At 34.1% G+C, this 13,956-nt stretch overlaps 3 protein-coding genes across 6 annotated transcripts in view; 1 reads left to right on the forward strand and 2 right to left on the reverse strand.

Moving 5' to 3' along the window:
* The window catches only part of LOC144849842 (charged multivesicular body protein 4b-like), a 178,965-nt gene that overhangs the window by 142,613 nt on the left and 22,396 nt on the right, over positions 1-13,956 (reverse strand). The window lies entirely within an intron of this gene.
* LOC144849831 (dehydrogenase/reductase SDR family member 4-like) lies at positions 719-13,840 on the forward strand. Of its 3 annotated transcripts, none has more exons than XM_078706911.1 (10): positions 719-840; positions 9,050-9,230; positions 10,095-10,272; positions 10,624-10,701; positions 10,833-10,856; positions 11,270-11,340; positions 11,485-11,536; positions 11,970-12,104; positions 12,501-12,556; positions 12,897-13,840. In XM_078706911.1, exons 2-10 carry the CDS (start codon positions 9,073-9,075, stop codon positions 13,009-13,011), a joined length of 867 nt encoding a protein of 288 aa, XP_078563037.1. In that variant the 5' UTR covers positions 719-840; positions 9,050-9,072; the 3' UTR covers positions 13,012-13,840. The 3 variants fall into 3 exon arrangements, 2 of the variants coding, with proteins under 2 accessions (XP_078563037.1, XP_078563036.1); XR_013614003.1 differs by lacking the exon at positions 719-840 and having other exon boundaries at positions 8,986-9,230; positions 12,897-13,101; positions 13,300-13,840; XM_078706910.1 differs by lacking the exon at positions 719-840 and having other exon boundaries at positions 8,986-9,230.
* LOC144849830 (thymidine kinase 2, mitochondrial-like) lies at positions 848-8,902 on the reverse strand. Of its 2 annotated transcripts, XR_013614002.1 has the most exons (7): positions 8,548-8,902; positions 5,114-5,245; positions 4,544-4,707; positions 4,242-4,330; positions 3,200-3,360; positions 1,073-2,661; positions 853-1,009 (listed from the first exon to the last, which is right to left on the reverse strand). XR_013614002.1 is itself a non-coding variant. In XM_078706908.1 (6 exons), the coding sequence occupies exons 1-6, from the start codon at positions 8,860-8,862 to the stop codon at positions 2,581-2,583; spliced, it is 942 nt and encodes a 313-aa protein (XP_078563034.1). In that variant the 5' UTR covers positions 8,863-8,902; the 3' UTR covers positions 848-2,580. The 2 variants fall into 2 exon arrangements, 1 of the variants encoding a protein (XP_078563034.1); XM_078706908.1 differs by having other exon boundaries at positions 848-2,661.

Below are 13,956 nucleotides of genomic sequence, written 5' to 3' on the forward strand. Positions count from 1 at the left end.
GGATAATTGTCCGAGGGGATAGTTGTCCGAGGGAATAGTTGTCCGAGTGGTCCTGGGGATAGTTGTCCGAGGGGATAGTTGTGTTCATAGGGTAACGGGACGATTCGGCCCTGAGACGATTCGGCCCGGGACGATTCGGCCCTGAGACGATTCGGCCCGGGACTATTCGGCCCGGGACGATTCGGCCCTGAGACGATTCGGCACACTTACATTTATCGGCTTTGATATGCATTTATAAGCATAAAATAAGCTTTTCTCCCCAAACTTTATTTTCAGAGAGACTATGGGGTAGCACTACTAGGGATAAAGATGCAATAAAGCAAACATTTTGAAAACATTGTCGAAAATAATCATTTTTTAGTCACGCGAACGATGTAAACAAGTTACGCCCTCTGTTGGCCGCTTGGCGAATGCACGAAATAAACAAGGTTTTCAAAGTAATAAATTGAATATAAAATTACGTTTTTTTAGTAATTTATTATATATATTATATCAACTTTGTCAATATCAATAAATACGGATTGTTAAACACCTTTAAAAACTGGATAAATACAAAAAAAAATAAATATGAATTTGGTCTAAAGTGAGACGTTTCGGCCCACAAAGTGAGACGATTCGGCCCAAAAGTGGGCCGAATCGTCTCACCAAAAGTGGGCCGAATAGTCCCGGGCCGAATCGTCTCAGGGCCGAATCGTCCCTGAACCGTTCATAGTGGTGGTTTTCCTTATGAGGTAGTTATTTGTCCGAGTGGGTAGTTAAGCCAAGGGAAAGTTGTCCAAAACGTAAGGTATTTATCAGAAATAGTTATTCAGGGAAGAATCATATGGAAAAGAAGTGCAAGTAAGTGACACATATTATGTATTATTTTTATTTGTACAGTATTTAGAAATACAGGCAATCACTCATTTAACAAAACATAGCTCGGCCACAAATACAGTACAGGCATTTCCAACGTTCAACAGAGACATTCTGGAGCATTTTACAGTACTGTAGTAGGACAACATTGGAACTGTAAGAACAAAATTTGGATTTCGAGAATTATGGTTTACAGAGAGTACCTTAATCTGGATACTTACTAAGGAGGGTACAAATATATATATACATTACTGTTTTTTATATTAATATAGTATTGACTGTACTGTTATTTTGTTTAATACCACATTCTCCAGAAGAAGGTTGTAGCGTAATAACTGCAATTTCGATACACTCTCAACCATACCATTTCCCAACATATGGTGTACCACAAAAACCTTACAAACAGACAATATTCCTGTTGACGTCAATTATCACATGAATATACCAATGAAAACATATTGAAATAAAAATATTAACTATTGATGTCATTCACAAGAGTAAATAAAGTATACTGTATACAAAAAAGTACTGTTCATTTTAAATGTATATTGTAAACTTTTTACAATATCATTTGTACAACTTTTTATTTATTTATATTGACTTTTTGACACAAATACTAACTTTGCTACCATGGCATACCCTGTCAAGACTATACACAATACACGTTTAAAAAGGTTGGTGTTTAAGAGAACTTAACACCTTCTACTTGTTACCATTTTGTGTGCACTATAACACTTTGCTGAATTAAATTAATTATATTGCTCATCAATGTACACAAGTCTTTGACCGTCTTATTTAGACAAAAATGTAAAAAACAAAGTATGTAAATGACACAGTGTATCATGTATTATAACATACATGAATAGATTCTGGTCATTTGATTGGACAATTGTGGTTCACATGATATTCAATAAATACTATATTGAACTCTTAAGTCAGAGTGCAATATTTTTGTTACACATTGAGCAACAGGAACATGTGACGCAAGGCTAGGCTGTTAACTGCACATTAAAAAATCAACCTATAGTCTCGCGCTCTACGCACTTTTCACATGAAGTCAAAGATACTAGATCTGCAATTGTTGATGTTTTGTAAAAATAATGCATATATATATATAACTTTAAAAACATTAACCCAGGTCATTTCTTAAATGTGCGTTCTAAGGTTAATTATGATAAAAAGAGAAAAACAATGCACTGCCTCGGGTCGAATAACATTTCTAGGCCTAGCTTAGTTAGGTTTAGTTTTGTAGGCCTAGTAAAGAAAAAAAAGTAACATACGAACATCATAAGCTGCTATAGGTCCTGCCTGATGTTGTTTCGTTGCCTGTTTTGGAAGTATCCATTAATACAAATTGTGAAAGACCTGGTAATTTTGCTGAAAAGTTACGGTTCTTTTACTTATTTACCCTTTCATGCGATCGGTCGAAATGGGTTCATCACATCACTGAAAATAAACTGTATGTCAGAATAAAACTAAGTTTTTGGACTTGTGTAGACAAGCTTGTCGCATTTATTTGTGAAGTATCAGGCCGGTGTAACATGTTCTCTTGAAAGCCAACACTGTAAATAAATGGCACATGCAACACACACAAATAGAAATTACATAAACTCTTATATTGAGTCTATTATTATACACCTAGATTATGATATATGCAAGTTTAACAATGCTGGACATCTTCTCTTGTCCACAGTTTGGGCCTCTCATTGGTTTATATCAGTGTGTTCACCTGACTGTCAGGAGTTCGTTCTGATCATCAGTGTACAATTTGAACATCTGGTCAAGTGGTAAATTTGCATCTAATACCTAACAGCAATAAATAAACAAATGTAAAGTGTTTACTATACAGTTGGTTCAATTGTCATAAACCCAAAGGCCAAAAAGGTCAAATTTAATACAGTATTGTGAAATATAAATATATCCTATGGTAGGACACGTTTTTTGAAGCAGGGTGTCCCTTGAAGAGGGGTGTTTTTTTGAAGAAGGGTGTTTCTTGAAGAGGTGTGTCACTTGAAGAGGGGTGTCCATTGAAGAGGGGTGTTTTTTGAACAGGGTTGTTTTTTGAAGAGGGGTGTCCCTTGAAGACGGTGTTTTTTTAAGGGGTGTTTCTTGAAAAGGGGTGTCCCTTGGGGTGGTCCATAGGGTTTGGCCGTAGTAATAATATATTGCTTCTCATCTGCTACCCATGAGAGTGAATGAAAATGGTTCTAATACAGTCCATTCATTCTATTTGTTCACTCAGTGTATTAGTTAAGCGTCACAGGCGCTGGGTATAAGTTATAAGAGAGCGTGTTTTGAAGGACAACAATAGCAAATAACTATAAAAGAATAAATAACGACTTACTGTAACTGGTGCCGGTAATGAAAACCTTGTTTTATTCACCAACCAATCCTCATGGAGCTGATGAAGATCTTGTAAATACTCAAGGGGAATACTACTTTCTTCATTACGTGAACGTTCCTTAATGCGGTGCTGACAGTTTTCTGGAGATGTCCTTAAGTAAACTTTTGAAAAGAAAAAAATAATGATAAGTAATTCAAACATACTATAAAGCATCTATTTTATAACCACACGGGTAGTCCAGTACGAATTGTACTGATGAAGGGCTAGTGTTGCCCGAAAGCTGTTTTACTTATCGTTTTGATTTAGCTTTTCGCTTTTTTTTTGTATCTCCATTGAGATCCAGCCACTGATAACCACAGCATTGTCATTTTTTCAGTAATTTGCCTTTGGATTTATATATATATATATAGCAGAGAGCTGAGCTTTCGGGCAACACTAGCCCTTCATCATGTAACAGCTGGATTGAATTTGGTTATCTATACATATTTTGCTACATTTTTTTTGCTTATTTTTTTGTTTTTGTTGTCAGGGACGACAACGGATAAAAATGGGGAGTATGTAAGGTACGAGTTTTACCCGTCTCCTTGTAGTACATGGTATATCAGCATGCAGCCCTGTGGTACTTCGCAGTAATAAGTAGTTCTTATTTATGATTAATAATTCTATTATGAAATCTATGTTTACTTCATTGATCGATAGAGTTTTATGTTCACATGATGAATAATGTATTTGTACAGTAGTTATTATCTAAGTTATGACGATATGATAGAACAAGGTATAATAAGGTGCGGATGATTACATCGCAGGTAATTTGTAATTAGGACTAGCGCATTACTACTGAGCGTACAGTAACAACGAAGCAAGAAGTCAAAAGGTCAAACACCTCGTGTTTCTCCATGTTAAAGTTTTATATTCCACGGTGTTTAACATGTTACCGTTTTCTTCTATTAGGGTATACGGTGTACTGCCATACAAATACAGTAAAATGTTAGTTATAGCAGCTTGTAACATGTTTGTAAAGGGTGAACAAGTCAATACTTACTTATTCTATCAATTTTTGGTTTTTGATTTTCAACTATCCAATCAAACCAGCCTGTTAACACATCATATTCTGCTTTACACATCTTTTCACTGAAAATAAAATTAACAATTATATTCCAATTATAGTAGTAGGCAACATACATAACTCTTTAAGGTATTTATAGATATGGATCTTCTTTTTTTTGTTTCATTATATTTGGATTAGGTCATCTATAGACCCACTGCAGACACAGTGCAATACCTATTATGAATTAAGAGCTGATAGACCAGTACATCGTTAGTTTGATGTGTAGCTTTACTCACCATTCATATAAGTTTTCAACAAAGCAGTACTTAGCACCGAAGATAGAGCGTTCTCTCATCAAAACTGGTTTGGTTTGTTTTGTCTGGTGGCTTTCCGCCATTGTTAACTGAACATATGATTGGAAGGTAAAACTCCATCTTTCAGGGTCTTTGTACATCATATCCTGATACAAAGAAATTAAATTAAATGACACTAAATACAATATGGGTACAGTATTACTGATTATTACCTACAGCCTAGAGTAATATAAATGCTTTTTGTATGTGATAGGTTCATCCCCAAACCAAATAATGCACCAGAAAATGTTAACATAATATGATTTTGGATAAACCTCTATCAACATCTAAATAATGGGAAGGAACATCTACTGCCTTGTGGAGCAGGTTAAAATAAGTGATCCGTTCGCAGATTTACGCAAATTTAATTTTGGAAGGCCTAGAAATTGTAAAATGAATTGTTGAACAACAATGGGTCAAGTGGGCGTATGAGTTGCTACCTTTGACCTTCTTTTATGCATGAAACGTTTTGTGTATTGTGATGGTGGTAACTATATGGGAAGTATTTATTACTAGTAAATTGTGTCCATTGTAGTTACGCCATTTGTCTACTGGTTCCATCAATATTTCAACTTCTGGAACATTTTTCTCAAAGAAATCCAGCATAACTGTTTTACCGCTACCAATGTTCCCTTCAACGGCAACCTGGAAAGAAATTTCAGTAATAATCTTTATGTTTATATAATAGTATTTAAAGATGTATTGTCCCTTTGTCTAATTCCAAAAAAATAAAAAATAAAATATTTCGAAAAAAAGTGGGTCTTTTTGTAGTATCATAATAGTTATTAACTTTCACCAAAAATTAGTCGAAAAAAAAATCATTTAACTGAAATACAGACGTTTTTTTGTTTAAAAAATAACTTTGACTTCCAGTCAAAGTTTTCGATCAAAACATATCTCATAATGCAACCCGCTTGTTTGGCTACTCTGTATGCATAATCATAAAACTTCCTTGCGGTCTGTGTGAAAACACCTTCTCAACCATGACGAGTTGTAAACAATCTTAATTAGCATATGCATAATGCATACTCGTGGTTTGAAATCTTTGTTTACTTTCGCTCGCGATGATTTTCCAGACGAAATGTAATCAAATTAATTTACCTGTTAATTACGTAAACTTCTTTTTTTTGGCTCAAATTTTCGACTTAAAAAGTGAATAACTTTAATATTACTTTGATATGGCCAATTTAAATTTAGAATATTTTGACCTTCATTTTTTTGTGTTTAAAGGGACAATACATCTTTAAAAAAAAACTTTTAGAGGGTAAACAGTATTATTATTTATTTTTATGTACATCTAAAGAAATAGACAACACACATTTAGTGAAAGATGGGACCAACAGGTGGTAAACACCTCTAAAATGGTGCCGTCCCAATTGCCCAATGAGCCACAGTTATGATCTGATCAGTGGCTGTGTGTGACAGTGGATGTATGTGTACACCCTACTCATCTCAAAAAGACGTAAATAATAATAATAAATAGTTCATTCTTATATAGCCCATATAAGCAAGCTCTAAGTCTCAATGTGCTGTACATAAACTAGAATAGACGAGAAGTGGCAATAATTTAAATTAATAAAAAACTTGTTTGAAAAGGAAAAACTTCAAGTGGTCTACACTGCCTGATAGAAATTGGTAGGGAATTCCACAGAGTTTGAGCTGCCACAGCAAAAGCTCTTCCACCACTAGTCTTAGGAACTACTAGCAGACATTGACCACCTGATCTAAGAGATACAGTAGGCTGGTAAATATGCACAAGCTCAGATACTGTAGGTAGAATGGTGCCAAATTGTGCTGTTCCTTGTCTGCAAGGATTAAGACCTTGTACTGTATTCTTTGTTGCACTGGTAACCAGTGAAGATCTGCATGCACTGGGGAGATGTTAGGCCCTACTGTATTTACGTGTCCTTTTAAGCGGGCAGCAGTATTTTGTAGGCGTTGCATGCAGAATCTTCACTCGATCTGCACCTGAGCTAGATGTGTACACTGGACTTACATTTTATAGTCCTTATCGGAGAAGACTCGTTCTACCACCAGAACCATGGAGCAAGTGAGTGGTTTTATATTTACGTAATAAAGGCTTGGCCACTTACTTAAATAGTTGCAGTTCATCACACATTGAAGTTTCCAGGTTATCTATAGGTAGGACATTATTCTGGTTCAATAATCTAGTTTGTCATCCCACTTTGGAATTTCCAGCAATTTACACCAAAGTTAAAGCTCAGGTACAGGCATACATTTTTATTATAATATTTGGTTAATTGTACATAAATTGTGTAAATAAATCATGACGAAAAAACATGAATTTCCCCAATGGTCAAATACAAAATTTAGAAAAATTCTTCTATCAAAACCAGACAGATTTTTTTTCAGTAGTTAGGTAGTTTAACCTAATGTAATAACATGTCCGGTGACTCCCTAGAAAGTGAGCAAAAGATTGTGGGTATACTGTATGGTGGATAATTTTTGATAGCATGGAAATTAAAATCTGAAGTTGAATAAAAACACCATAAACGTAAAATTCTAGTTATATTATATTTAGTCATCTAATAACATTTTTGATCACACCGTTTAATTTTCATAGATTTTTTAAAAATGTCCCTCTATTTACAACATTTGTGTACAAAAGATTTGGGATTTTATTTATTATGCAATTTGAACTATCTCTCCACTATCTTTCAAAAAGATTGTGTAACACAAATAAAATCCCAAAAATTATGAAACTATAAATCGAAAATTATTGGGAATGTATGATCAATAGAATCAATAGAATTGTTTTGTCCATACATACAATCAAGTTCAACAATATGTTTTTATCTAAACAGTATTGTATCTAAATTGTGTAAATCATCACACATTGGAATTTTCAAGTTAGGACACAGGAAATCAAGGACATTATAAACTCATTCAATAATCTAGTTAGTCATCCAACTTTGCAATTTCCAAGTTAGATATAACCCAAGTTCAAATATTAAAATGTACATAGTTGACTCAGCATAGATTTGGAATTTCCACAGGAAATTTCCAGGAAAGCATCTGTAAATCAAGGGCATTATTATTCCAGAAATTCCAAGTTGGATATACAACCAAAGTTAAAATAACGTTTACTATTAAATGTACATTTCATAGTTGACTCAGCATAGATTTGGAATTTCCACTGGAATTTCCCAGGAAAGTTGCTGTCAAATAACCATAAAATTTGACACTTTCATTTACTTTCAAATTTGTATTTGTTTCAAACAGTTTTAATTGGGTTTCCAAATTTTGAATTTGTTGTTTTTTCAGTACATTTTGTGTTCTGCTAAGGCCTAAGCAAAGTAGTAATTATTTCTTTTAAGTGGTAATGAGTCAGTTTACGCACGCTCAAAAAAAATGTTTCCATGTAAACGTAGAAAGACTTTTGTACTCTACAGCTGTGTTGTGAACATGATTTGTTACAAGGGAAACAAGGGAACAATACCAGATAATTCAATTTCATAAAACAGTGCATCAAATATCGGACCGGGTGCGACAGTGTGGCGCTAATGCACAGAGTGCTGATTTACCTCGCCTACTAAGACTATCGTGTGAAAGTACATTAATGATCCTTTCGCATGTACATATGTACTCTCATAAGTTCACTGCACTAGCTTATCACTCACACGATTTGTGATGTCTGGCGACCTGACATATCGATATGTTAGTTGTTGAACCTAAATAGAAACCATCAAAAATGTGTTGACGTGTGGAGCGAGGAATCACATACTAATATGCCTGCGCACAATGAATTAACTTGACATAATAATAGGCCTAGTTTGTTTCCACAAATCGAAATCTCCTTATATTATTATAAAATTCATCTTGCTCGATTCCTGAAAATAAAGATTATAATATATTGTAAAGACATTAAATAATTTATAATTAAAATTAAATTTGTTTCAAATAATACAATTGTCAATAATACTTACAACAATTGGTTTTTCAAACATATTACTTCCTTTAGTACTACTAGGCCTAGTTGAGTAAAATTGCGTCTTACTATATTTTGATAATATGCCTAGCCTTGTAGTGTGTCTGGATGTAACAGAAAGATGACAATAAAGTCGGGGAGAAAAATGGTATTGTTGACAATTCCACAAATGTTGAGGGCCTACACTATAAATATTCGATAAAGGTCTTTTTCTTTGGGAAAAGCCAGCGTTTATCAAAGTTGTAAATACACGACCTGATAGTAAGTGAGTGAATGGCTCACTAAACTGTGGAATAGATAAAAATAAAATCATTTCAATTATGATATTAAATCTCCGCACGCCGCAAGTCCGAACATGTAAACAAAAAAAACACGATCTAAAAATAAAAACATAGAGCAGCGCCCTCAATCCTAATATCGGGTGCCTGGATTTATTTCTTTTCCACATCGTCGAAACGTGATGAATCGTAATAATTAATAATATTAATATTTTAAAACAGAAACTGCTGAACAATTTATAAACATGATGAGACAAGCTGCCCTTATGTTTTCACGAACTGCAGTAAAACTACCTAAAAGTGCTGGTATTATCTGTACACGGTACACATCAAATATGACAGCAGTTCCAAAGGCGAGGAGGCTAGAAGGAAAAGTAGCTATTGTCACGGCTTCAACAGACGGGTGAGTGTGTCCAAACTTCATAGATAGGCCTAGGTGTCTTTTATGTTATCAGCTAAGCCTAGGCCATATATGGCTTGTATTTGTATGAAACTACCTAAAAGCCTAAACAATTTATACCAACCCTTTCAGAAAAAACTTTGTTAGTGTCTGATACTGCTTGTTTTAAGAAGTAAATTAATAATGTTGGTGCTATTTATTGCCATGATGGCAATTCACTTTGAGAATATCGCTTTTTATTTTAGGGTTTAGGTACAGGTAACGGCAACTCTAAATAAATCAGTACAGTGTTTGTTGAGACCTGAACCTGAAGCCGAATTTCCACTAGGTGAATCTGTTCGCGCGAATTGAAAGTGTAATCTTATATGCATCCATTTATGTTTCGATCTTTTAAATCCCTCTCTAGTCTCTGCGCATGCGTATTATGCACTTGTCAATTGTATGACCCACTATACGACCCCCCGGGAGAGGTGCATCATGGGTGCGTCATTTACAAATAATTACTGACGCAGGGGTGCATCTTAAAACCTAGATGTTACACCTATTGGAAAATCGGCTTAACTTAACGATAATCTCGGTAGGTGCAAAAGTGTAGTAATGCAAGATGTGTCCCATATTATAATCCACCATATTATAATCCAAAGTCAATCCTAACTTGGGGACTCTCCCCAATTTGTTTTTTAAAAAGTGGTGGCTACGCTCGCACTAAGGTCAAATTTTCGTTCGCCAAAATGGCGAAAGGTTTTGAGAAACATTAGCCAAATTGAACAGGTTCCAGCTTGTGGAAAGTCTACTGATGTAACCTAGGTGTCACAGTCATACATTATAATCGCATACAAATTTAAAGCTAAGTTTTTTCTTTAAAAGAATTGGATTTTCAATAGCAAGACGCCTTGGTCAAGAAGGAGCACATGTTGTTGTGAGCAGTAGAAAAGAAAAAAATGTAGACAAAGCAGTAAATCAATTGAAATCGGAAGACATTAAAGTTTCTGGAATGGTGTGCCATGTTGCAAAAGAAGACCATCGAAAACGTCTGATTAATTCAGTATGTATTGAAATAAAAAAATTTAAACCTGCACCACTAGAAATCTTCTCTCTTATATTGGGCTTGAATCCCAACCCTAGCCATCAGTGCAAGGTATGAACGCCAGACTAGTGATCTGGAGATCGTTGGTTCTATTATTACTTATTCAGTTATGCTCTCATGAACAGATAACACATGGGTACTCCTTTCCTACATAATTCACTTTTTTAACTTGGCTTTCAAATTTTAGAAGTGGCCTGGAATGATCTGTAATCATATAAAATCCTGATCGATGTATATCTATGGGCACTAAAAAATATGCTATGCCATATAACATTGTTACTGTCTGTTCTTAAATTTGTTCTTTTGCAGACAGTAGAACAACAAGGTGGAATTGATATATTTGTATCTAATGCTGCTGTTAATCCTGTTTTTGGACCAATACTTGATGTAAGTAATATATTAAAAATACCATAGATCTGAATTTTCATTAAAAAGCAACTGATGTTCTGACTCAGTGTAGCTTGATTTAGATTATAAGCTATTTTCATTTATCTTAAAATATTATAATTTTTTTGCAGACCACCGAGGAAGCATGGGATAAGGTAAGTGTTTTAATTAATTGAGCCAAAATATTTTATCAAACGGTACAAAACAGTTCAAAATAAAATAATTGAATCTAAGTAGGCTTTTAGCTGTTGAGCCAAGGCTATTTTGTATCAAGAAATTCTTTATAAAGTACTAAGTGTTGGAATCCAGGGCCTGGATACCAGTCAAAGGAATTCTTAGGCAGAGGGCAATATCATCTCATGGGGCTCAGAAGATTTATCAAGAACTCCTGGAGACTGTCAACGTGCATTACCCAGTCAGGTTCTGTTTCCCAAACAATTCTTTTTTTCTGGCAATTGGGGAAAAAGCCTACTACAGTAGTTCCTAACGCGGCATTTGATCAACTTGCAACCTGGTGTAACTTGTCTGGCCTGACCTCCAATCCATATCTTTTTATTTTTGTTAATAGATTTTTGATGTGAATGTAAAAGCAACATTTCTTTTGATCAAGGATGCTGTAGCTCAGATGGAGAAGAGAGGGTAAGAAAACTTGAAGAAGAACTAGACATCATAACTCCACCCACATTTAAATCGCTTCAGTTCCTTTGTTTAGGGTTCATTGAACTTGACATGACCTTTATTGTTGTTTATTTATTATTATTATTGTATTCTATTATTTCATAGTGGTGGTTCTATAGTTATAGTTTCTTCTATTGGTGGATATGTACCTTTTGAGGTATGTGAATTTTACATAATTTTGTTTTTCCTACAAAAATATTAAAATGTATTGTCCCCCAAAAACATAAAAAATGAGGATTAATAAAAAAGACTTTGAATAGGCTATTAAAGTTTAATCACTTCCATAGGAAAAAATGTTGCCACAACATTTTTCACTTATAAAAAGACAAAATAAACAGTTAAATTTAACCAAAAAATCATTGTCTGACAGACGATTAAACTTTTTATTGCTCTAAATTAGTTTTTTTTCAGGTAAATATTTGTTTTGCTGATCCAATTTTGGTCAAAGTAAATAAATATTATGTGACATTAAAAAGGCAAATTCAACAAAAACATTTAAAAAAATTATTTTTCAAGGGGACAATATATCTTTAAGTATTTATTTTTTTATGTGATCAAATAAATATTGAAACCAATTTTTATTTCTTTAGCTACTAGGACCTTATTCAGTAAGCAAGACTGCCCTCTTTGGTTTAACCAAAGCTTTAGCCCCGCAGTGTGCTCGTCTTGGAATAAGGGTCAATGCTCTTGCACCTGGCATCATCAAAACAAAATTCAGCGAAGCAGTAAGTATGAATCAAGATATGGAATGGATTTGTATATTATATTGCGCTTTATTATAAAATCTCAAAGATCAATGAACTAGATGTTACATACAATAACTTTCAACTTCCCTAAATAACAGTCCCTTGTGTTTTGAGCTGGCACCAAATGACACAAGCCAGGTGCCACTGGACTTCCAGTTTTTAAGTCCTTATCCAAGAAAACTTGTTCTACCACAATCAAGGAGATTCTTTTATGGTTTGCAGCGCCGCCACCTTAAATGATCAGCCACTCGATATTGCTTGATTGATGTTTAAGCTAGGCTAGAAGGAAAACCAAGTCATTAGGTTACACCAACTTAATATGAGTTGAGATATATTACAGTACTGTGAATTAAAAATGTCTCTTGAATTTTGCAGCTATGGAATAATGAAGAAGCTTTAGAAGAGACCACCAAAGTGATTCCAATTGGAAGGTAAGGTCGTATTTATTCATTCATTACCATTCAATAAAAACAGAGAGATTAAATAAATAAACATAAAGAAATTAAATATTGGGGAACTTTATGAAGATTTATAGAAATACATCAAACAATAGAGGGTGATATTTATAAATTATAGTAAACAATGCATACCAGATGTAATGTGTAAAAGGCAGAAAATGCCATGCAAAAAAGGCATTCCCCAACAAAGAAGGGCCTAGTAGCTTTAGGAATAACCAACATAGGTGTATCTGGATTAGGAACTAGCACATAGTAAGAAAGAGACCTCTTCAGCAAACATCTACACATTTTAATTTACTGGTTTTTGTTTTAGGATTGGTTTGCCTGATGAATGTTCTGGAACTGTAGCATTTCTTTGTTCTGATGATAGTTCATACATTACGGGAGAAACAATGATCGTAGCTGGAGGAATGACAGCTAGGCTATAATGTTACAATATATTACATGGTACTTGCTGACAGAATGACAACTAGGCAGTCCTAGCTGGCAGAATGACAACTAGGCTATAATGTTACAATATGGTCCTAATAACAACTAAGCAGTCCTAGCTGGAGGAATGACATCTAGGCTATAATGTTACATACATGGTCCTAATAACAACTAAGCAGTCCTAGCTGGAGGAATGACATCTAGGCTATAATGTTACATACATGGTCCTAATAACAACTAAGCAGTCCTAGCTGAAGGAATGACAGCTAGGCTATAATGTTACATACATGGTCCTAGCTGGCAGAATGACATAGTTGTAGTAATGTACATAATAGGACCATCAATGGTCCAAGCTGAAATGAACGACAATTAGACTATTGAAATAAAAGAAATACATTCACGCAATATATTAGAGAAGCACTACAGAGGATATATAGAGAAACCTGAATGTGAAATTTACTTTAATGTAGTTTACAATACGGTGCTCAAGAGTGATAACCATGCCATGGTTTGGATATTTGAGAAAAACGCCTACTATGAGATTTACCCTTAATAATAATCATTTGTCGGGAAAATTGTATGCATATTGCGAGTCTTTGTAAATTTGTAATTTTAATTAGCGTTTGTATAGGATGGTAAAATGGTGGTTAAATCAACCAAATACAGATAATGAACACAGTGCACATTAATCTTTTGCATAAATTAACGTCCTCTTCATCTACCATCTTAAAACTAAAACTGATTGCTATTTATAGTGCTTCTTTATCATTCATTTTTTAAAAGTTTATATAATTTATAAAGAATTACTAAATAAAATAAACATATGAACCACTTTGTTTATATTTTTTTGTTCAACACAAATATTCTAAATAAAATTCAATCTTTTGATTAGCATGCTAAGATTATAATTGTTGGTCGACATATTATGTCAGACAGACCTAAAC

This window comes from Antedon bifida, chromosome 8 (genome assembly GCF_963402885.1).
Source record: "Antedon bifida chromosome 8, ecAntBifi1.1, whole genome shotgun sequence".
Taxonomy (NCBI): Eukaryota; Metazoa; Echinodermata; class Crinoidea; order Comatulida; family Antedonidae; genus Antedon; species Antedon bifida.

Excerpts from the sequence above, each read along its gene's own strand:
- LOC144849830 (XM_078706908.1), bottom strand. The coding sequence starts at position 8,862 with ATGATTTTATTTTTATCTATTCCACAGTTTAGTGAGCCATTCACTCAC. Across the intron at positions 5,246-8,547 it reads TGTTTGAAAAACCAATTGTT|GTTGCCGTTGAAGGGAACAT; the intron begins GTAAGTATTATT and ends ATTTCTTTCCAG. Across the intron at positions 4,331-4,543 it reads GTTGAAAACTTATATGAATG|TGAAAAGATGTGTAAAGCAG; the intron begins GTGAGTAAAGCT and ends TTTTATTTTCAG.
- LOC144849831 (XM_078706911.1), top strand. The coding sequence starts at position 9,073 with ATGATGAGACAAGCTGCCCTTATGTTTTCACGAACTGCAGTAAAACTA. Across the intron at positions 11,341-11,484 it reads GCTCAGATGGAGAAGAGAGG|TGGTGGTTCTATAGTTATAG; the intron begins GTAAGAAAACTT and ends ATTATTTCATAG. Across the intron at positions 12,557-12,896 it reads AAAGTGATTCCAATTGGAAG|GATTGGTTTGCCTGATGAAT; the intron begins GTAAGGTCGTAT and ends TTTTTGTTTTAG.